The 24031-nt window shown below is 37.4% G+C and overlaps 1 protein-coding gene across 1 annotated transcript in view; it reads left to right on the top strand.

Annotated features, from left to right (window-relative positions):
- The window catches only part of ADSS2 (adenylosuccinate synthase 2), a 48944-nt gene extending 38382 nt beyond the window's left edge, over window positions 1–10562 (top strand). Inside the window, exons 9-13 of the mRNA XM_020982096.2 lie at window positions 365–519; window positions 1579–1703; window positions 7839–7936; window positions 8721–8870; window positions 9373–10562. Coding sequence (XP_020837755.2) covers window positions 365–519; window positions 1579–1703; window positions 7839–7936; window positions 8721–8870; window positions 9373–9425 — 581 coding nt within the window. The 3' untranslated portion in view covers window positions 9426–10562. The remainder of the gene's footprint in view (window positions 1–364; window positions 520–1578; window positions 1704–7838; window positions 7937–8720; window positions 8871–9372) is intronic.
- The last annotated feature ends 13469 nt before the right edge of the window (window positions 10563–24031 follow it).

Here is a 24031-nt window from a genome sequence, read left to right as displayed (position 1 = left end):
GCCTTCTAATTAGTAAGGTATACTAAAATTCTGAATCTTATTAGTAATTTTGTTTTAAAAGTATTAGTGGTTTATTTAGCCCAATGAGCTAATTCTGTTATGTTTTACATATACATACAGAGTTGATCTCTTAAGGTCGTGGCTCAGTTTTTAATTTGCTAGATCAAAAATTGTAGTTATTCAGCATGAATTTTAGATTAGAAAAGCACTGATAAAGTTTTGTTTTGTCTTGCTCTGTGAATTCTTTGGTGATAAATTGAAGAAATAATAGGACTCAAATGGAAATGAAATTAATACAAATATGTGACATTTGAAGCTCATATTGAAAAACATTAATCTAAAGTTCTGTTTTCTTCTCTTTAAGGTACTTATCCTTTTGTGACTTCTTCAAATTGTACTGTTGGAGGTGTTTGCACAGGTTTGGGTATGCCTCCTCAGAACGTGGGTGAGGTATATGGAGTTGTAAAGGCATATACAACTAGAGTTGGAATTGGAGCCTTTCCAACAGAACAGAAAAATGTAAGCTAATTTCTCGGTAAATCTTCTTCATAAAATAACAGTATATGTTATATTTTCTTTAGGGGTTCTCTTTTTCAGTGGCCTTTACTCCTTGTTCTGTCTCATTTGGAAGATTGACTCAGAACAATGCTCTTAGTAAATTAGTTAGAACAATATGAAAAAATAGGAGGCAGTGGAATAGATCCCTGAGGCTAGAAAGAGAGAGAAGAAGGAGAGTTAAAGATAGAAAATTTAAGTGATGACTTCATTTTGTTATGTTCAGCATTAATTCTTTTCTAAGAAATATTGTGATTTCCTGATTTACCTAGGAGCTGTGAACTGTAGTTATGGCTGTGCCCAGTTATTTTCTGTGACTTCCAGGAAGTTCACTGAACTATACTTATACTACTAGTTTTCTTATTTATAAAATAAGAGTGTTGTTATAAATCAGATTTTCTAAACTTATTAATAGGTATTTTGACAATTCATTTCTGTAGCTGATTAAGCACAGATTTTGGCCCTTTCCTTCACAGACTTCTTTTTGGCTGTGTATCGAGAGGTGAGGTGGGGCGTGTTAAGGAATACACTATGAGTAGATTAATACAGTGTTACCTCTTCTAGATTAAATTTTTAAAAATTTGTAGAATTCCTTCACTTTGCTAATATTTGATTATTTGGCTGTATTCTGGTAGACACTTGCTTATTTGCCTCAGGAAGACTGAAATTATTTCATAGTCTTTTAATTAGAGAAGAGGTATGAGGTGATGGAAAAAAACTCAGACTTGGCTTCAGGAGCCCTAGGTTTGAGCCCTGGATTTGTAGCTGAGTGACTCAGGGCAATTCATTTTCCCTTTCTTGACCTGCTTTTCTTCATCTGTATATGAATATTTCTATATTGTGTTAATATAATATATGGGCATACTATGTTTGTGTATTAATATTTTTGTCTTACCTATACCCACTTAGTTGCTTTGAGGAAAACACTATGTAATGTAAGCTATGATGATTCTCTTAGTATGATTTAACTAAGTAATGAGAACATTATATTATGTGCTACTTAATTTGTATTCTGTTATGCAGGAAATTGGGGATTTGTTACAGACCCGAGGTAGAGAATTTGGTGTGACCACTGGTAGAAAAAGAAGGTGTGGCTGGTTGGATCTTGTTTTGCTCAAATATGCTCATATGATTAATGGATTTACTGCGTAAGTAACTTAATTTTATTATGATAAAAGTTAAGAATTTATGTTGTTTATGTCAAGTGTGACTTTTAAGTTGCATTATCTATTTTAACATATTTCAGTCAATGTTACCTGGAAACTGGTCTGTAGAAGTTAAAAAAGTGATCCTTTTACTTTTTAAAATTTTGTTCAGATTCTCCTCTTCCCAGGCTCTTTTCTGATCGGCATGGAGTATCTTTTTTTTTTTTAATAAAATTCTTTTTTGTTTTTACATATTTCTGAATATATCTTTTCCTGTTCTCTTACTGAGAAACCATCCCTTGTAGCAAGCATTTAAAAAGAAAGAAAAAAGCAGTTTAGCGAAGTTTGCCAACATATTGACCATACCTGATGGCAGATGTAGTGTTAAATGGTGTCTTTTTGCAACTAAAAAAATCCGTTAAGAGGAAAGGTGAGCCTTATGTGTCAACAATGCTTGAGTGAAAGGAAATGTCTTGGGACACATTTCTAGTATCACCAAATAAGGGGAAGAAAGTGTTTAACAGGTATCATAGAATATCAGAGTTGGAGGAATCTCAGGATTCATTGAGTTCAAATTGTGTTTGAATTAGACTTCTCTCTGCCTTAAAGTTCATTAGTAAGAGGGAACCAAATGCTTCCTTAGGCAGCCCATTTCGCTTTGGGTATCTATAATGGCTAAAAAGGTTTTTTTTCCATATTCTTTCTTTTTCTCAGGTTTATAATCTCAGCATTATCCTGGACTCCTCACTATCCCTCATTGCACATATTCAACCAGTTGCCACATCTTGATGTTTAACATCTCTAACACATACCTCCCCCCCCCTTTTTGACTTACACGGTAATTATTAATTCAGGCCATCATCACCTCTTCCATTTATATAACAACTTCATTGGTCTCCTTCCCTCCAGTCTCTCCCCACTCCAGTCTATTCTCTTCATTACTGCAAAAGTCATTTTCCATAATTATAGATTTGGCCATGTGACTCCAGTACTCATTCAACTCCAGGGGCTTCTTGTTTCCCCTAGATAAGACCTTTTAAAGGTACAACTCCTCTTTCCAGCCTTGTTTGACATTACCCTTCTCTACTCTCCCTACCCTCCCCATCCCCCCAACCAAACTTGGCTTTTCTGTTCCTACCACATGATAATTTATCTCCCTTCTCCCCAGCACAATTGCACTGTACGTCTATCCACCATGCTGGCAATGTATTGCCTTTTGACCTTTGCCACAGAGTCCTTCTTCCCTTAAGATGCGTATCAGGCATCTTCTTTTTGAGCCTTTCCTGATTCTTCCAACTAATAGTGCCATCCTCAGACCATATTGTGTTTAACTACTTTGTACATACTTTGTATTAACTTTATATTTATGCTCTGTGTGTGTGTGTAATATGTATTTGTCTTCTGCCTCCACCCTCCAACATTGGAAGTAGGTATTGTTTCATTCGTCTTAAGAGGCAGCTGGTGGCACAATGGATAGAGCAACAGTTCTGGTTGTAACAGTTGTATAGATACATTTAAATAGACTGAATGATCCAATTAAAATAGTTACATAAGTAATTTTTAAATAATTCAACAATATTTATAAAAAGAACATTTAACCCACAAGTATCACAGAATTTCAAAACTGCAAATGACTTGTTGACTTTCTAGTACAATCCGTACCCAAAAAAGAATCCCTATCTATAATATTCTCAGTAAGTAGTCATCCATACTTTGCTTAAAGAACTCCACTGAAGGAGATCTTCTGTCTCTTGAAGTTTCCCATCCTACTTTTGAATAGTTCTAATTTTTAGGAAATTTTCTCATATTTGCATCTGTACCTTCTGCCCATTTCTTCTAGTTCTTTGCTTTGGGGACAAATAAATCTAATCCTCTTCTGCATGACATCCTTTCAAGTATTCAGACTGACATAATGTTCCCCCTGAGCCTTTTCTTCTCCAGAATGCATATTCCCAATTCCTTCTGCTGATCCTCATATAGTGTGGACTTAATGCACCTCACCACGTGAACTGCCCTCTTCTGTACACTCTTGTGTCAGTGTCTTTTCTAAAATAATGTGCCCAGAACTGAACACAGCGTTCTAAATGTAGGTTCAGGCTCATGCCTGACAATCACCTTCTTATTCCTACAAGCTCTACCTCTCTTAATGCAGTCCAAAATTGTATGAACTTTTTGGGCCACCATGTCACACACTTTATTCATACTGTTCTTGTAGTCTATTAAAACCTCCAGATTAAAAAAAAAAAGGCTTACCTAACATTAATGCACTATTTGTAGAGTTGTGAACTGGTCCAGCCATTCTGGATTACGATTGGGAACTTAAAACTAAATAGCTATCAAACTGTGTTTATCTGTTGTCTCAGTGCTATACCACTACTAGATGTGTATCTCAAAGAGATCAAAGAAAAAAGGAAAAGTGCTAAAATATTTGTAGCAGCTCTTTTTGTGGTGGCAAAGAATTGTAAATTGAGGGGGTGCCCATCAGTTGTGGAAGGGCTGAAAAAGTTGTGGTATATAATTGTGACAGTATTGTTGTGCTATAAGAAATGATGAGGCAGGGGGAAGGGAAGGGATAGTTTTAGAAAAACCTGGGAAGTTCCATATTCAGAGTGATGCAGAATGAAGTGAGCAGAATCAGTGTACACAGTACCAGCAACATTGTAACAATGATCAGCTGCCAAAGGCATAGCTACTCTAATCAGTGCACTGATCCAAGAAAATTCCAAAGGATTTATAATGAAAAATGCTATTCACCTCCAAAGAGAACTATTGAACTCTGAGTGTGAACTGAAGTATATTTTTTTGCTTTTTAAAATTAAAAAAAAATTTCTTTTCTTTTTTTTGCAACATGGTTAATATGGAAATGTTTTGTGTGATTTCACATGAAAAAAAATGAGGAATTCCTAAATAGAAGCTTATTGGGTTTTTTAAAAAAATTATGTTAATATTTTTAAAGAATGACTTTGAAAAAGGAAGTCAGAAAACCTACAACACAATAAATAGTGTAACTTTAAAAATGCTTACCTAGTTTTGCCTTCTCTGATTTGTACTTGTGAAGTTGATTTTTTAAAAAAAGGAATTGATATCATTTTGTTTTACATCACTATCATTTGTGAGTGTACTACTGTCCTACCCAGAGACCCATGCCTTCTAACAGAATGAAAAAAGAAAATGGAGAAAAAAGCAGTTTGACAAAACTAACAACATTTTCTCATTTCTTCTTTGGGGCTGTGATTGAACATTATAATTATGCAACATTTGGTTTTTGTCTTTGCTATTTTCATTGTTCCCTGGATCTTCTTATTTCACTTTTCATTTGTTTGCACAAGTCTTCCAATCCTTCTCCAGATTTTTCATATTCATGGTTAATTGGAGCACAGTAATGTAGTATTAGTGTATCCCCAGGTTGTGTAGTCATTTCCCAGGTGATGAGCATTTCCTTTGTTTCCAGTTCTTTGCCCCTACAACAAGTTTTTATTATAAAGATTGTATTTGAGACTTTTCTTCTGGCTTTAGAAAAAAACAAGCATTTATTAAGTGCCTATGCTGTGCCATGCTATAGCATGCTCAGTAGCCACACCTTGGTAAACTGTCTCAGCAGATGGATAAACCAGGTTGAGAATAACAAAACCTGTAGGTAAGTTGGGTATCTACCCCAAGCATGTGAAGACTTCCCTCAGCAGAATGGGTGGATGAGACCAGTTTCTTCTAATGGCCATGAAGAGGGCTGAAGCAGGTGCTGTGGAATAGCATCGCATGCCATCACCAGTCATCTTGACTGTTTCTTGTGACTGGACTTTGATGACTAGAAGAGACAATGAGGCTGAAGACTTTGTACAGCTATGCCTCACTTAAATCCAATGTACGAGCAATTTAAGATATCACCTCATGTCACTGGTTCTCTTCAAAAATGAAGGACAAACAACAACTATGTGCTAGGTATTTGAACTATTAATCTCATTTGATCCTTACAACAACCCTGGGTGGCAAATCCTATCATTATCTCCATTTTAAAATTGAGGATACTGAAGCAGATAAGTAACTTGCCCAGAATCACACATCTTCTAAGTATCTGAGGTCAGATTTGAACTCAGCTGTTTGATTCCAGGCCCAGCACTCTACCACCTAGCTGCCTTGGGAATATATGTCTAATAGTGGAATCTTGGGGGCAGACAGAAAGTATATTTTATTCACTCCTTACTTAGCACAATTCAGAATTGCTTTCTTGGGTAGTTAGAACAGTTCCATAACAGTATATTAGTGTGACCATCTTTTGGCAACACCTTCAACATTGACTTCTCATCTTTTGTCATCTCTTCCAATTTGCTTAGTGTTTTCATTTTCTTTTCTCTTATTAGTGATTTAGAATGACCTTTCATATGGTCATTAAAAATTTATAATTATTTGAGAACTGTTTATTTATAGCTCTTGACCACTGACATATTCCTCAGTGGATAAGTGGTTAAGAGATGTGAATAAACAGTTCTCAAATAATTATAAATTTTTAATGACCATGTGATAGAGGGATTGGGTCCTGGTTATAAAGCCCTTTAAAAGAGATCTTATCCTAGAGGCAACAGGAAGCCCCTGGAGTTGACTGAGTACTGGGGTTACATGGCCAGATCTATGCTTATGGAAAATTACTTATGCAGCATTGAATAGGGTAGACTTAATCTCTATATAGTCAAATCTCTTAAGACTTCAGAGTTGCAGAGATGTTGAACCTATATTGATAGAGCAATTTTCCTTTAAACAATTTTTTTACTCTGAAATGAACATCAAATAAAATGAGTGTTTCTTTTTCAAAATGGAGCAGAAAAAGCAGCTTATATTTGACATGTAAATCTCCAGTACAGCTTCTGATTCCTTTTATACTTTCCATTTATGATTACTTTACTATAACTTCCAATGCTGCTGTGCTTGTATATGTTTCCTTTTGCATTTTTTTTTGGGGGGAAGCTTCAATAACTTTTTTTTTTGGCAACCTGTTGTAACCCATTTCCCTCCCATTCCATTGGGTTCATGATTGGGGAACCATTGTAACAGGTAAGCACAGTCAAGCAAAATAGATAACCTCATTGACACTGTCTGAAAATGTATATATTATTCCACACTTTTAGTTAATCATGTCTGCATTAGGAGACATGAATTATGCTTTATCATCTGTCCTCTGGGATCATAGTTAATTCTTGCTTTGATTACTCAGAATTTTTTCAAGATTTTTTTTTCCTTCCTTCGAGTGTTGTTATTGTATAAATTGCTCCCTGGGTTCGGCCTACTTCACTCCGCATCATTCATATGAGGCTTCCTATTTTATCCCAAACCATCTCTTTATCATTTCTTGTACCACAGTAGTATTCCTATACATTTATATAACATGATACGGGCATAATAACAGAGCAGCTAGGTGACCCAGTTGATGGAGAACTGGGCCTGGAATTGAATTAGTAATGAATCCAGCCCAAATGTTTACTAGCTCTGTGACCTGGGCAAGTAATTTATCATCTGCCTCAAGTTTTCTCATCTGTAAAATTGGGCTAATAATTTCAGGGTTATTGTGAAGATCAATTGAGATAATATTTGTAAAGCACTTAACACAGTGCCTGGCACATAATAGGCACCATATAAATACTAGCTATTATTTATTATTTTTTTCAACCATTCCACAATTGATGGACAGCACCTTAGTTTCTAGTTCTTTGATATACCAAAAAGAGCTGCCATAAATATTTTTTGTACATATAGGTTTTTTTCTCCTTTCTTTGATATCTGTAAGGTATAGTTATATAAAAGGAGAAACAAACTATTTTAGATTCATGTCTTCATGTACAGTCTTCTTTCTTTTACTTTGTACATAGACATGCTTGTTGCTGGGTCAAAGAATATGTACCGTTTAGTGACGTTAGGGACATGGTTTTAGATTGCTTTCCAGAATGACTAGACCAATTCACATTTCTGTAGACAGTGAATTGATTGATGTGCCTGTTTTCTAACAGTTGTACCAGTAATCATCATCTTACTTTGTCTTCTCTATCAATCAGATGGATATGAAAATTTTAGTTTTGTTCATCCAATATGAGTTTGTGATAATATGAATTTTGTAGTTTGCTGTTTCATTGTTGATTTCTTTCAAATTAGGTTGGCTCTTACCAAATTGGATATTTTGGATGTGTTTACAGAAATAAAAGTTGGAGTTGCCTACAAGTTAGATGGCGAAATTATACCTCATTTTCCAGGTAATCTTTTATATTCTTTTATACAGATTAATGTGAACAGTTACTCTCCAAAAAGCAGCTTTGCAAGTATACTTGCAACATTTCTGTATACTTGATGCCTCTTTAGAAGCTGGTACATATGAGTTCAGTTGAGCATTGTTATGCAAGGTCAGCATGTCTAAGCTACTCTGAATTAAGCCTGAAGGACTGATTCACAGTATTCCAGAAGTGCTTTAGGGCTAACTTAGATCTTAAGGAGAATCTCATCATATCAAACATGACTTACGAAGTGCTCCCAATAAATCTGTCAAGGTGTGAGAAGAAAATACTGTTTTCAAATTCAGGTTAGCAAGTTGTGTCAAATAGTGAAGTTATTGAAACTCAATAATATTGTGGGTTGTATAATTGTTCATTTGGAGTTTAGTTTTTAAGCTACATTAAAAAACTTGGCTCGGATGATAGCCATACTCATTTCTTGTTTTAAAAAATCTGGGGTAAAATACTGGGTGAGGATGGGGGAAAAGAGAGTGTTAACTATTTCCAGTCTGTATTTTCAGTTTCTTATACAAAGTGAAGGTGGATTAGATAAAATTTTGGCTACGTTTTTAGATATTTTCAGTTCCAAGTACAGTATTAGGTTCTTCAAATAAGAGCAAGCAAGCAAATCATGTTCAGTGTTCCTTTGTAACTATTGTTAAATAGTTGAATGTTATTGTTAAAATAGTTAAATGTTGACCATGTTGCACTGTATGAATTACAAACTGTTTGATAGGTTAGCTGACAAAATGTACTTTTTTTTTTTCAGCAAACCAGGAAGTCTTAAATAAAGTCGAAGTTCAATATAAAACTCTCCCAGGATGGAACACAGATATATCAAATGCAAGGACATTTAAAGATCTCCCTGTCAATGCACAGAATTATGTTCAGTTCATTCAAGATGAGCTTCAAGTTCCAGGTAACTAAAACACAGTATTTTATATATATCTTTAAATCTTTGAGAGATGGAGGGTTGTTGTTCTTCATAAAATAGCCCATTTTCTAAAATGGACCTTTATAGAGCATATATATATACCTGGCCAAATATGAGATTAAAAAAAAAATTATGAAACTCAATTTGCAAACAACATTAGGGACCTAAAGTCAGGTACATGACTGGCTAAGAGAAAGCATATTCTCACCAAAACTCACTTCATAGATTCTTCTGATTTAGAACTGTAAAGGGGCTTTTAGATGATCTAATGAAACTCCTCATTTTATGAGTGAATTAACAGAGGTCAGAAGGGTGGAGAGGAATGTCCAGAGTTACATGATTCTTCAGTGACTTAGCTTTGCTTCTTTTTACTGTTCTTGAGAGAAATGCCACAAAAAGGAAATGAAACGTGATAGGTAATTTTGATTTTGACAAATTAGTTCAGTCCTAAAGTAAGTTTCTGTTATTTTTATTTTCTCTTTCTTAGTTAAATGGATTGGTGTAGGTAAATCCAGAGAATCAATGATTCAGCTCTTTTAAAGACTGCCAGTGCAGGAAAGAAGCACACTCCTCCCTCCTGGAAGAAAGGAAGAAATGAAAAAGAAGGAAAAAGACTGCTTATTCTTAAACATTTTATTTTCAATCTGCAAAGCCAAGGATATGGACACTGAATGGAAATATGTCCTACCGTTGTTTTCAGATTTTAGGATCAGTGGCTGCTGTGGAAAGAACCTTTGGCATATTCCAGTGTCAGCTTTCTTTAGCTGGCATAACTGCCAGATTGTTTTTGCTCCTGCTGCTCATGGTGCCACATTTTCTTTTAATGTTTAGTCATAATATAGTCCACATTTTAAGAAATCTAATGTAGAGAGCCCCTTCAAATGTACTTAATTTTCATCATTGTCTCTGTGCTGTCATTGGTGTTATCCACAAATCTTAGATGGTAAGAACAATTAATGCAATTTTGCACAAATACTTTTACATTCTGATCATTCAAATTCTGTCATTGTAATCTTTGCTGTTAGAGTAAATGATTAAAGGAAGAAAGTTCTGGTTAATTTTTGTAATGCTGTAAATTCCATTTAAATTGTGAGCTGTTTCTTTTGTCCAGAGACCATTGCCAGATTGAATTGGGGGGCATGCACAGATTCTTTAATTTGTACAGACAGCATGGACAACTTGATTTCTGTGAATTACTTAGTACTTTGAACATTTAATCGGTCAAGAAGGAAAAAGTTACCCACACAAATCTGCATATTGTAAAAAGTTCATTTATAATAATTAAAGAACTAGTCTGATATTTGGTGGGTTTGATTCTTTGTGATTTCAGAAAACTCAGAATCATGTACCTTGCTTTTTGTGATTTAGCATTGTTCTTCCATCTGGTAGGCTTATTCTTCAACATCGTGCCTACCACTATGCCTATAAAATCACATGTTGCCAAATGCACCAGACAAGCCTCCCCAAAATGTAAATCATTTTTGGATGACTATATACTTCTGTTCTCTTGGGGGAAAAGGGCACTATTTTGAAGATTAGGCTTAAACTATATTGTGTTTCAGATTAGAAGGACACATTAAATGGGATATTTTAAATGTTTGAATTAGGTGCCATTTAAATTCCTTTATTTTATTATATCATCAATAGCTGATTAAAAAGAACCATATATTTTTAGTATCCTTTTGCATATTGTGTCTTTGTTCTGGAGAGGAAGGCAACAAAATCTTTACTGGTAGTGTTAGAATATCAGAGATTATTATTCTCTGGAAAAATAGAATCTTAAGTGTGGCTTGTATATAAAGTAGGCTTGTATAATTTGTTTCTAACTTTTGGTGATGGGATGACTCAGTTTGTGTATTTTTAAGAACTACTTCCTGGTCTTGAATGTGTTCTTTAAAAACCTGTTCATTGAAGATTTATCATAATAAAAATAGGAGCAACCTTTGGAATAGAAAAGAAGCTCTATGCCAGTTGATTTGAAGTGCCTTACAGATTATTGAAGACCCAGGCGTGAGAGGAAAGATTGGGCCTAAAAGAAGTAAGATTGAGTAAGAACAACATTAGAGATTTAAAAGTGTTACCTACTAACTACCCTGTTATTGTACACTGATACTGTCAGTACCTGTCCTGTGATGGAAAATAAGGGCTAGGGAAGTCAAGAAGGCTGGCAAAATTGGATATGTCTCTAAGCATTCTCTTCCAAGTAGATAACTGAGTAGGCCTCATTTTTTAAGGACCTCTTGATTCTCATTACTTGAAAGTCGATTGGTATAATTGAAAATGAATGGCATAATAAAAGGGAAACAAGTATAGCGTTAGTATGAAAACACACCAGTCCATGGGTTTTTAAGTGTCTTATGTGGATTTTTAAAACAATGCTTTCATTTCTGCTTCTTTCCTCCCTGAATCCCTCAGTTTGGGCACTGATAGGCCAGCTATCCAGAGCTAGAAGGAGACATTAGCAACCCTTCTCATCTAGATGTGGAAATCTATTAGAACATTCTAAGTAACTTGCCTAAGCACCCAATAAATTATTGACAGAGCCAAAACTGACTCCAGGTCTCAACTCTCCATGCAGTGTTCTTTCCACTGTATCATGCCTCCTCTGTGTAAAACAATACAAAACCTGTATTTGAAGGTAGACTTATCTAGCTAGCATTGTCAGCATCTGGAACTGTGTTTTGAATGATGGTGAGCAAGGTTAGGATACAGGTGCAAAGAATATATTTTGAGTTATTGAGAAGTGGGAGATTAGGCTATAATGCTTTTGACAGGTTGACAGGCATTTTTCTCTTTAAACGTGGCCTTTTTTCTAAGTTGAATAGGGTAGAGATAAGAGTCTACTTTTGAGTTTGTAACCAGACAGAAATCCTAGATGAGATTTTTCATTTCAACAAATCATAGGTCAAGATAATTAATTACCACAAATGCACAACCCGTAGAATAACTTAGAAACGATCAGTTACTTTAATACAAACTTGTAAAATTCTTTTAAGAGCTGACTTGCAAAGAAAAAGAGCATGTTATAAAATATTCAAATCATGGCACAAACACATGTTTACATGTGTGCATGTACACAACCTACTCCTCTTCATCCAGAGCAGTTAGGCAATGGGATAATGACAATAACGGGTATTTATGTAGTGCTTTTAAGGTTTGCTAAGTACTTTAGATCATTTGAGTTTTACCACAATTCTATCAGCTAGGTAGCACAGTGGATAAAGTACCAGTCCTGAAGTCAGGAAGACTCATCTTCCTGAGTTAAAATCCAGCCTCAGACATTTATTACCTATGTGACCCTGGGCAAGTCGCTTAACCTCTTTTGCCTCAGTTTTCTCATCTGTAAAATGAACAGGAGAAAGAAATGGCAAACCGCTCCATTATCTTTGCCAAGAAAACCCCAAATGGTGTCATAAAGAGTTGGATATGACTGAACAACAACATGATGTCAATGCAGTACCTACCTTCTACATGTAGAAATATTTCTGGCTCAGATTCTTAAAATCTAGCCAAACGCTCACTAACATTTGGATTCCTTAAGAGTCTGGCTTGTATGGCTGATGTTTAATAAATCTTGTCTTTGGCTGAGAGAAGGCTTGGGTCGAATTCATTTGGGCAGGACCTGTATGTCATGATTTTGAGGTCCCAGCACCCCTAAACCTTAACATAGTGGTGGCCTTGATGGGCAAGCTGCCTAATCCCAAGCTCTTCTCCAGCCAAGACTGGAAGGTATGTAAGCTTCCCCTTGCCCTGCAGTTGGGCACCTAGGAGGGTTTGGATGTGCTTTTCAGGTAGACAATTACAAGGCTGTCTCATACTCGGCCTAATGCTCCCACACTCTTGGTCCACTGGTTCAGTTTGAGGCCACAGACCTGGGTACACCTGCAGCAGAGAGGACAAGGATGGATGCCATATCTGGAAGCGTATGCCCAATTCTGTCAGTTCTCTCAGGCTAGGGAACTGGAAAAACTGCAGGTGCTTTGTGGTTCCCTCAGTCTTACTTACTCCATTCCTCTACACCCCTGGATCGTCCTTCATGGAGGCTATAGGGAAAAGTTAGAACAGCTAAAAACATTTTAGCAGATTCTGGAGGTTTTGTGATTGATTGTTAAGGAGTTTCGAAACAACCCCTTACAACCCTGCTCTCTCTCTTCTCCTACTCCCTTCCCTTACCCTGTTCACTCCCTTCTCCTCCTCGCTTCCCTTGAGTCAAGAGGGTATCTGTTAATCCCTCTCATAGGAGAAGAGAATTTTACCCTCTTCCTCCCACCTCTGAATTTGCCTTCTATAGTATGGGCCCCACTGGCAATGGCCTTGGGCCCTGGGGCAACCTTTGCCTAGAAGAATCACCCAGGTTCAGCACATCCTGCTCAAGGTCAAGAAGCTAGCCTCCAAACTTGGGTAAGCATTCGCTTTTAAAGTTGTAGTTTTAACTGTTAATGATGAGATCTTGATTCTCTGTAAAATAATTTGGAAATGCATTTAACAAAATTGAAGTCACTTGATGGGTAATGGGTTTGTTTCAAAGTTTCAAATTGGTGAACTTTTTCTATCAGTTATGTCAAGCAACTTTTCATAATTTGCTTATAGCTAAAACAATTTGGCTATTGTTGGTTATTGTTTTAATGTATAAACTTGCCCAAAAGCTTGTTTGGGTTTTGTCTGTATAGAAATATAATCTCTAAAGATTGACTTTTTACATCAGGACAAATATAAATTTGAGATGTAAATCCTGCAAACGGTTTTTCCTAAGCTGTGATTAGTGAAACTTGCTGTTTGAGGTAAAATTTTTGCTCATGGGATTTTATTTTGAGTTGTCGAATGTGATGGATCATAATAATCCATTGATAATCAATAATCCACCATCTGAGAGAAATGCCACAAGCTACTCAGAGAATGTGATACTGGTGGGAAGTCACATCGGGAAAAGCTTGAGAGGACAGTTTTAGCCTCAGTCTAAGATGGGATCCTCCTGGCTCAGTTTCCCCATTAGGTTCCTTTGAAAAGGAATGTTACCTGCCTGGCTATTCCCTGAGTCTGGCTATGAGGTGGATTTGATACTACATGATTGGAAAACTGAATTGTCTGAATCCAAATAAAGCTAAGGATGTTTTATCCTGTCATATTTGGGCCCTAAATCTTGTCCCTGCTTTATCTTTATGGCAAATTTCTATAATCAGAACAAGTAGTCAGTAAAAGATCAACGCAAGTGTGTGAGATCTTGTTTTAACCTGAATGTGTAGTCATTCAATACCCCCAAACAACTGAAATTAAATCAGAAACATCTTCAGTTTGGTTTGGGGAGGAGAATTTCAGTGATAATTGAAGTGAAAGCCTCTGGCAAATTCATTTGTATAGCTATTGAACCCAGGGGTGGAAAACTTATGCAAGCAAAAGTGTTACTTAAACTTTAGAAAAAGTAACAAGATCAGATAATTCTGTAAATCAAATGTAAGTGATTTTAATGTAGAAGCTGCAAGGTCCTGTGTAATCCTAACTGTGGTTCCATGATATTTAAATTCTTTCTTTCTGGCTGCTTGCAGCACCTTCTCTTTCATCTGGTAATTTTGGAATTTTGCTATTATATTTCTTGGCGTTGTCAATTTGGGATCTCTTTCAGGTGGTGATCAGTGGATTCTTTCTATGGTTATTTTCCCTTCTGGTTCTAGGACTTCTGGGCAGTTTTCCTTTATGATTTCCTGAAAGATACTGTCCAGGCTTTTTTTCATCATGATTTTCAGGTAGTCCAATAATTTTTAAATTGTCTCTCCTGAGTCGATTTTCCAGGTCGGTTGTTTTACTGATGAGGTATTTTACATTTTCATCTATTTTTTTTTTTTTGTTTCTGTTTGACTGATTCTTGCTCTCTCATAGAGACATTAGTTTCCATTTGTCCAATTCTAGTTTTTAACAGATTGTTTTCTTCTGTTAGTTTTTGTACTTCCTTCTTCAACTGGCCAATTGTGTTTTTTAGGGACTTGTTTCTTCAGCATACTCTTCTGTTAGTTTTGTCTTCCTTCTTCAATTGGCCAATTGTGTTTTTTAGGGACTTGTTTTCTTCAGTGTATTTTTTTTCCAACTGGCCAATTGTATTTTTGAAGGACTCTTTTACCTCTCTCATTTGACTATTAAAATCCTTCTTGAGCTCTTCTAAGAAGGCTTTTTGGGCTTCAGACCAGTTCATATTCCCTTTTGTTGTTGCAGATGTGGGTTTGTTGACAATGTTGTCCTCTTCAGAATTTCTGTCTTGATCTTCACTCTTCTCATAATATGAATCTATGGTACATTTCTTTTTACTCATGGTGTTTCTTTATTCCCTGGCCTTTAAAGAGATTGAGCTCTCCTGCTGGGGACAGAGGGTACTGACCCAAGCTTCTTGTGTTGGGAGCCTAGGTCTTGGTCACTGGCTTTGCGTTCTGGGGCCTCTTATGCTGGGAATTGGAGGCTGTAGGTTTCTGGCAGCTTACCTCGTGTTGGGCTGGAATCAGCAAGGCTGGAACTTTCAGGCAATTCTAGGTTGCCTGCTTTTCCTTTCCTTTAGCTTTCTTCAGCTCCTTTTAGATGGCTGCTGCAGGATGTTTATCTGCCTGGGGCCCCTGCAGTGTTGTCTCCCTTTTCTGCTAATGCACTGGGAGATTCCTTTGCGTGGATGCCGAGACCTGGTGGTTTTCTGAGCTGGTTTCCACCGTTCCCCTGCCCTCACTGAGGCACTCGGAGGTCCAGGTGTTGGTGTTTGCCTGCTCTACCACCTGGGCTTCAGGATCTCTTCACAATTGGGGGCTTCAGGGCTCCTACAGCTCACCTGGTGTTGGGTTGGAATCAGCAAGGTCGGGGCTTTAGGAAGCCTTTAGGTTGTTTTCTTCACCTCCTTTCAGATGAATGCCGCAGGGTACTTATCCGCCTGGGGCCCCTTGTTTTTGCTGAGGTACTAGGAGACCTGTTTGCTGGGCTGCTGCACTGCAGCTCCTTGTCTTTCTTCTAGTTCAGGTGATCAAGGGTTTATTTTTTTTTTCTGGGGTGATATTTTCTGGGTTTTCAGAGGTTGATAGGGGAGAGTGAGAGCGACTACCTTTTCACTCCGCCATCTTGGCTCCCAGAAAGCGGACTCAAATGTAAGTGATTTTAATAAAGCTCTTGTACTTTTACTTCTCTCTACATCTGGCCTCTGCCATCTTTTCTGTCACGTTTGTGTCTTCCAGACTACAGACCATTCACCCACAGTTGGTAGCAAACAGTGAGTACCAGCCAGTGTCCCCCCATTGTCCCTGGATGCAGCTTGTGCTCAGTTCCAGTCAGCTTTTTTGGGACGAGGAAGGGATAGCTCTATGCCCCTTGCCAGCAAGAAGCAATTTCAGAAGCCAAGACCTTTGTCCCTTACCCCAAAAGAATTTAGATCCCATTTCCTTGAGGGGGGAATGATGGGGGTGGGATATGAACCCCTAAAAGGAAAAGACCATGTCTCTGGGATCTGGACCACAAAAAGGAGAAACCCTAGACTTTCCCACCTGGCCAAATCACCTGGCTTTTCACTGTGGCTGCACCCAATCTCCCAATTCTGTTCTATTACCTACCAATTGCCCCTGGCCACTTCCTACCCTTAATCCTGTCTAGACTTCATTCTCTCTTGGCCTGGTACTTGGCTTTCCATTCACCCCAGCTTACTGGCCAATCCTATACAGATCCTCCTTAGACCCCTCCTCTAGTCATCCCAAACTACTTGACCTCTCCTAGATCCCTCCAATAGTCTTTCTGTATATAAGGTCCATCTTGTCTCTAATAAGGTGCTCAGATTCATAAAATCTAGCCAATTGCTCACTAACATTCATATTCCTCAAGAGTCTGGCCTATATGGTTGATCTTTAATCAACATTGTCTTCGGCTGAAAAAATAAATTCCGTTTTAGAGATGAGAGAACTGGGGCTAAGAGAACAATTTACCCATGGTCACCTAGCCAGTAAGTGTCAGAAAGATTTTAACACTTTTGTTATACCTAGATTACCAATTTTCAAGGAATTAGAATGTTAAAATGTCACAATTGTATTAACTATAGTAATCTAAGCTTTGATTCCTTATGCGCTCGCATGCCATGGTATCTTCAGCAAAAACGTCAGCTGTGCAGAACTGTCTAAAAATACTTGGTTCTTTAACATTTCTGATTATAAATGGAAGGGGTAGTAAAACATATATGTATGTATAACATAGTAAAACAGATGGAAATGTTTATTAGTTAAGAAGGCAATGGAGGACTTTTGTTGTTGGGGTGGCTAGGTGGCACAGTGGATAGAGTGCTGGGCCCAAAGTCAGGAAGACCCATCTTCCTAAGTTCAAATCCATCCTCAGATGCTACCTGTGTGACCTTGGGCAAGTCACCTAACCCTGTCTGCCTCATTTCCTCCTCTGTAAAATGAGCTGGAGAAGGAAAGGACAAACTACTCCATTATTTTTGCCAAAAAAATCCCACATGGGGTCACGAAGAGTTGGACATGACTGAAAATGATTGAACAACAACAAAAATAGCACATGTAATATATTCATCTACTATACATCTATACAGGTCAATTGTGCCTCAGTTGTGGTTCTAATCTAGAGAGACAATGAGAAGAGGCCCCTAACAGGTTGGGATTACTTGTTATGGAGAATTTAGAAGATATGGATGAAAGTCACACAGGGATATGTAGGCATGGATGGACCTTCAATGTGTCTCACTGGTGAGAATTAACTATGTTGATGAAATCACAAATCTTTTAAAGTAATTTTAGTTTTCTTTCTTTCACAGTTCTCCTTTTGAAACAGAGTTGCAAGAGTTTCTAAGAGATTAAGCAATTAAAAATGTTGAAGGTTGTAAACAGAATCAGTAAAATATAAAGTAAATCACAAAATGTTGATCTTATATCTATTCATTTAAGACTTCATCTCAGGCCGTTTTCATTTTACAGGTTAGAATATTGCCCAACTCAGTGAATGTCTTAAGGATGAATAGAAAGTATCGAAGTTTCTATTATAGTCATATACTGTATACAGAAGCTTTCCTACTCTAAATTATTTATAATGAATCTTCTAAGAAAACAGATACCTGGTATTGGCATTACCCCTCCCATCCTTTAGTCCATGAAATTGTGAAGACCCAGGGAACTTACCAACCACAGATTCTTTAAAGCTATGCATAGAGGAGGGAAATAAGAGCAGTTAATAAAAGATGGCTGAGAATGTTGGTGTGGTCCTCTAAACATGGCTCCCCCCAATATCTTCCCACCTTTCCAAATTCTGTTACTTCTGTTACCCAGGCTTATAACCTCGATGTCGTCCTTGACTCATCACTCAGTACATATCCAATCTATTGCTGAATTTTGGTGTCCTTACCTTGATAACTTTCATGTATACCCCTTTTTCTCCATTCATAAACCATAGTTCAGGCCGTCATCACCTCTCACCTGGGCTACTGCAAGAGGCTAACTGGTATCCCTGCCTCTTTTCTCTCCACTTCATTCCATTTTCCACTCAACTGCCAAGGTGATTTTCTTAAAGCATAAGCTTGACCAAGTCGCTCCCCTACCTTCAGCTCAATGAGCTCCAGTGACTCCCTTTTACTCCAAGATCAGATACGAAATTTAAAACTCGATAACCTAGAGCCATCTTACCTTTCCAGCCTTACACTTTACTCCTTCCACATCTTCTCTAACTACACTAGTTCCTTGAATATGACACTTTGTCTCTCCACTCTGTGCCTTTGCATTGGTATCTCCTGTCCTCCAGTTCCTGGAATCTCCAGCCTCTCATTTTTACCTCTTAGCTTCCCTGGCTTCCTTGAGCTCTCAAGTCCCACCTTCTGCACAGAGGCCTTTCCTAATCTCCCCAGCTGTTAATGCCTTCCCCTCTCCCCTTATCTTCATCTCTGCATATATCTTGTAGGTACCTAGTTATTTTCATTTTCCCTCTATTAGAATGTCTGCTTGTTGAGGGCAGGGATAGTCTTTTGCCTTTCTTTGTGTCTCTGGCACTTAGCACATTTCCTGGCTCATAGTAAGCACTTAATTGATGCTTAATGACTGACCAAAACTCAGAATGAACTGAAATTGACAAGAAAAGCTAAGGATAACAAAAAGGGATTTTTTTTTTTTGTATTTAGGGAGAAAGGATAATTAAAGATAGTACCACTTGGGGTGGATGGGATGATATTGGAAACCAAGAGAAGGCAAGTGACCCAGTTCTTAATTTGCTTGTTTTCTTTGCACTGGAGATGACAGGACAAAAATTGCTAACAGAGTTAATACCCAAGTAAAAGATTGTAAGAGTATCTATTTGCTCTTGGATTTGTCTGGGGTAGGACTCGGTGATCCCCTTTGAGCCTTTCATACTACCAAGATCCAGAGAGATTAAGCCATGTGCCCCAAGGTCACATAACTGCTCATTGGTAACCTTGAGGACTGGAACCCAGTCCTGTCTTCCCATCCTGACTTGCAGTTCCACACTCTTTTGACTATACCCCAGATTCATCCCCTGTTGATTACCTTTACAGAATGAAACAAGCAAATCAGAAAACGGAGTTCAGTGTCAAGTCTTTTCCTCAAACATGTCTATGAAAATCCCTTCTCACCCCTATGCTTCACATGAAAGTATTCCTTTACCTTGTAATTTGTGGTGCTAAAAATAAGGATTATGACATCATATTAAAATCAATTTATAGGCTCTTACTATTTTGTCTAGGCATATAGTTTATAGGGATAAAGACTGTATGTGTATGTGTGTATATGTAGTAGAGGGAATACCCAGGTGAAGAAAACCTCTGGCTGGAAGAATGCTCATTTCACTAATACAAATTAGAAGGCATGATGGGGAACTGAGGGAATTGTCAGGTGTGACTGCTAAGCTATTATCTGGGCTCTTTGGAAGAGCATGAAAAGTAGTACTGTAGGTCTGGAGAAGGGTAAATGTCCTGGTTTTCAGAAAAGGGAAGAGTGTAAATTATAAACTGTTGAGACTGATTTCAGTTCCTGGGAAAACTTTTATCTGTGACTTGGATAAGAACAAAATGCGGCATGTTGCAAGACAGTCCCTGCCCTCCAGGAGCTCACAGTCTAATGACCTCAGTTCATTTCTCATTTCCTGGCTTTTCACCTAGTTCCCATACTTGGAATTCATGCCTTTCTTACTTCTAGAACTTCTCAGAATCCCTTTTCCTTTAATATGCAGCCACTAAATTTTCAGATGACTGGGTGATGGCAATGAGGAGGATCCAAACAGATACTGGAAAGGCTAGAGTTTTGGGTTGAATCTAATAAAAGTTAATAGGGATAAATATAAATCTTATGCCTGGTTTCAAACAATTAATTTCTTAAGTATACAAGAGGAGAGGCTTGGTTAGATGGCAGTTTGAAGAAGTTCTGGGAGTTTTAGTGGATTACAAGCTCAATATGAGTCAGCAATATTATCACAGGATATCCCCCCTTCCCCCAACCCCCAAACAAAACAAAACTAATTCAATCTGGGCCTGCATTAAGGCATAGATTCTGAAATAAAGAGATAGATAGTCCCTCTGTATCCTTATAGAAAGGCACTGATGTGCTGGATAGTGTCCAGACAAGGGCAACTAGAATGGTAAGGTCTTTGAATCCATGCCATATAAGGAATTAGGGATGTTAAGCATACAGAAGACTTGAGGATTTTGTGATCACTATCTTCAAGCTGTCATATGAAAATGGAACTAGACATGTTCTGTTTGGTCGCAGAAGGCAGAACAAAGCACAATAGATAAAAGTTGCCAAGAGGCCAATTTAAGCTTGATATCAGGAAAAACAAAATAAGCAAAAACTTGCTAATAACAACTATCCAAAAATCTGTGCTTGCATCCACCTGTACCTGGCACGTAGTGGGTGCTTAATAAATACATACTGGCTCGATGGGTTCTGACTCATTGGAGGTCTTCAGAGGCAGGGAAGACCCATTTTTCAATTATGTTGTATAGGGAATTACTTTTGGTCATGGATTGGATTCAGTGATTGCTGAAGTCCCTTCCAACTCTAAATTTTATGATGCAATGAATGTCCTTTTCAAAGTTAAGAGTAATTTTGCTAAAACCAGCTTATTAGCTTATTAGCAGCCTTATTTAGTTCTTTTTTTAAAATTTTTTATTAGTATTTTCTGTTTCTTACATAGCCATAGTATCACATGTATCTCTCCCTTTCCCATCCCTGAAAGCAATCTCATATGACAAATAGTATTTTTCTGCAGAGGGAAAAAAAAGTCAGCACAACTGATCAATACATTGAAAAAGTGAGAAAATATGCAATGTGTAAACACCTGTGGATCTCCCACCTCCATAGGGGTAGTTATCTATATCTTTTCATATCTCTGCATTTGAGTACATTTGACCTTTATAGTTTTGTTACATTTACTTTTGATATTTTGGTGTTGCTCTTTCCATTTACATTGTTATAGTTTCTGGGTACTCTTTTTTTGATTCTGCTTACTTAATTCTGCTTATATTTCATATAGATCTTTCCATGCTTTTCTGTATTCATCATACATATCATGTCTTAGAGCACAGTAATATTCCATTATAATTCATGTATCACAGTTTGTTTAGTCATTTTCCAGTTGATGGGCATCTACTTTGTTTTTAATTCTTAGCTATCATAAAAAGTGATAAATATTTTGGAGTCTGTAGGGACTATTTTCTTATTAATGAATTCTTTGGAATATAAGCCTAGTAATGGATTCTCTGGTTCAAAGGGTATGGACATTTTGTTATTTTATTGCATAATTCCAAAATGGTTTCCAAAATAGTTGTACCATTTCACAGTTCCACTGACAATGTATTAGTATGTCTATCTTTCTGCAATTCCAACACTATTGCCATTTTTTGTCTTTTTTTGGGGGGACTAATTTAAAGGGTGTGAGATGAAATCTAAGGGTTGTTTTGATTTGCAATTCTTGTATTATTAGTGATTTGGAGCATTTTTTCACGTGTATTTTGAATATTTTGCATTTCTTCTTTGAGAACTGGTTGTACCTATCTTTTGGGCCATCTATTGTGGAATGGCTGTTAGTCATCTGTGTATGTCTGTGCATGTGTGTCTGTGTATATATGTATATATGTATGCATATACACATATAAATTATTCCTATATCTTGATAACAAACCTTTTTCAGAAAAATTTGATACAAAAATTCTTTCCCATTCGACCACTTTCCTTTTTATCATAGATATATTAATGTTGTTTGTGCAGAAGCTTTTAAACACAGTATTCTGTTTCTTCAGCTAAGGTGGTCTTATTCCTACTGACTCTCACCCCTGGTTTCCTCTTATTATTTGTTACCCTTTTCCCTTTAGGGTTTTATTAGTTCCTTTTTCTCTCCTGCTTTTATTTGGTTTCTTCTCCCACTTTTTCTTTTTCAGTCAAGTAGATTCTACCTTCCTTGCCTTCCCTTTACCTGGCCCTGTTCCTTATTTTTTTAATTTCATTTTTTGGTCTCCTTTACAAAAGCGTTTCAATCTTTTCATTATCCGTCTTCTCTTTCTGTTTACTCTAGATCTTCAATCTCTGATTCAGGACCCCTATAATTATGTGTTCTCTCTCTCTCTTCTGTGTATTCTTCATGCAATCACGACTTCCAAGGTATCTACTCTAGGCTTTGCACTCTAGATGCTTTCTGCCACTGCGTTGTTGGGCTTACCCCGTGATTCCTCTTTTCCATTGTGCCTCACTCCCAGAGCAATGCCAATTATTGCAGGTATCAGACAGGACACTACCCCATGATAGGGGCCCTCCCACACCACTGATCTATATCCTTTCTTGTTGACCTTTCCCCCCTAGCACTTGCCTGAATATCTTCACTTTTCCAGGTGCCAGTTGCCTGAAGCGGTTCCACCTTGTTCCCTCCCCGAAAAAATTGTTAAGCACCAAATCGCTCAGATCTCATCCAGAGTAGGATCCTCATAACTCCCTTTACCCATAGGAGCATTCATCAGTGGAACCTCCTACCTCTAAAGTAAGGCTCCTTCTTTCCCCCCCCATTTGTTAGTCTCCCCAGCCCTTTCTTACCTTCCTTGAAGTCTTTTCTTTTTCTTTTCTTTTTTTTTTTAAAGGATCTGTTGGTGGGAGGGGAGAATAAAGGGATGGTTCAGTTTTATTTTAAGTTCCCAAAGAGAAAAGCTTTCATTTCTCCCAGCACCTTATCCTTTTCTAGTAAGAAAGGATTCAGGCCAATACTTGGGGAGGTTAAAAGTCACAGGATGATCTACCTCAGATCACTGAAGACTATGCTGAGTTTCCTTGAGTTTTCAGGTTTTTAAAAAATAATTATTTCAGTGGTTCCTCTACAGCACAAAACATTGCACAGAATCTCCCTTAAGAATTTAAAAGAATCAGTTAGTTGGTAGTCTCTATGAGCTTAATGTGCTACCTATTGTTAGAGGCAGCAATTCAGTGACAAACCACAATCCTTAGCGTTCAGTCTTTCTGAAAAGAAAAATCCACTGGTACACAGAGCAACCAAATCTTCTGCTTTAAGCCCTTAACCAAAGGACTAATAATACCTTTTAAATATCTTTTCCATACATATCACAGGACAGTAGCAGTCTCCACTTCCAAAAGACTTTTCTTGTTAGGCTACTGCCTCTCTCTATTCTTGGCCAGGAAGGAACCAGGAAATGGGGCCCCTGAACCAGTGCCTTGATTCTAGAGGAGCAGTGTTCTCTAGGAAGAAGCTGTTAACTCCAGCAACTAAGATAGAATATAGGAATGTTCTTTGTCAAAGAAAAGAAGCACCAAACAAATATTTATCTTGGATAAAATATGCAGAACAAAGTCACCTAAATTTTAATTATTTCCCTTGCCCCCTGCAATCTAGTTCTATAGATCAGTAACTGGCTGTGATCGAGTGTACTTTGAGAAGTTATTCAGACCAACTTTGGGACATTACAGAATAGGTCTTTCTGCATTAGAAAGATTCAGGCTTTGCTACAAATATTTAAGGAAACAATCACTACTTCCCCAGGAATATTATCCTCAGCAGAATTGTAAATGGATGACATTGTTCCTATGTCAAGTGCAAGGTGGATGGGAAGAAAGAAAAGTCTAAGATGCTCTCTCTATGTAACAGTGGTTCACTAGGGAAAGCAACTTTGCTCATATGAAAAGGGAGCT

The sequence above is a fragment of the Phascolarctos cinereus genome, unplaced genomic scaffold (genome assembly GCF_003287225.1).
Source record: "Phascolarctos cinereus isolate Bilbo 61053 unplaced genomic scaffold, phaCin_HiC Scaffold_5;HRSCAF=322, whole genome shotgun sequence".
In the NCBI taxonomy this organism is placed as follows: Eukaryota; Metazoa; Chordata; class Mammalia; order Diprotodontia; family Phascolarctidae; genus Phascolarctos; species Phascolarctos cinereus.
The sequence above is the reverse complement of the archived record's forward strand: the minus strand, read 5'-3'. Positions and strand labels throughout refer to the sequence as shown.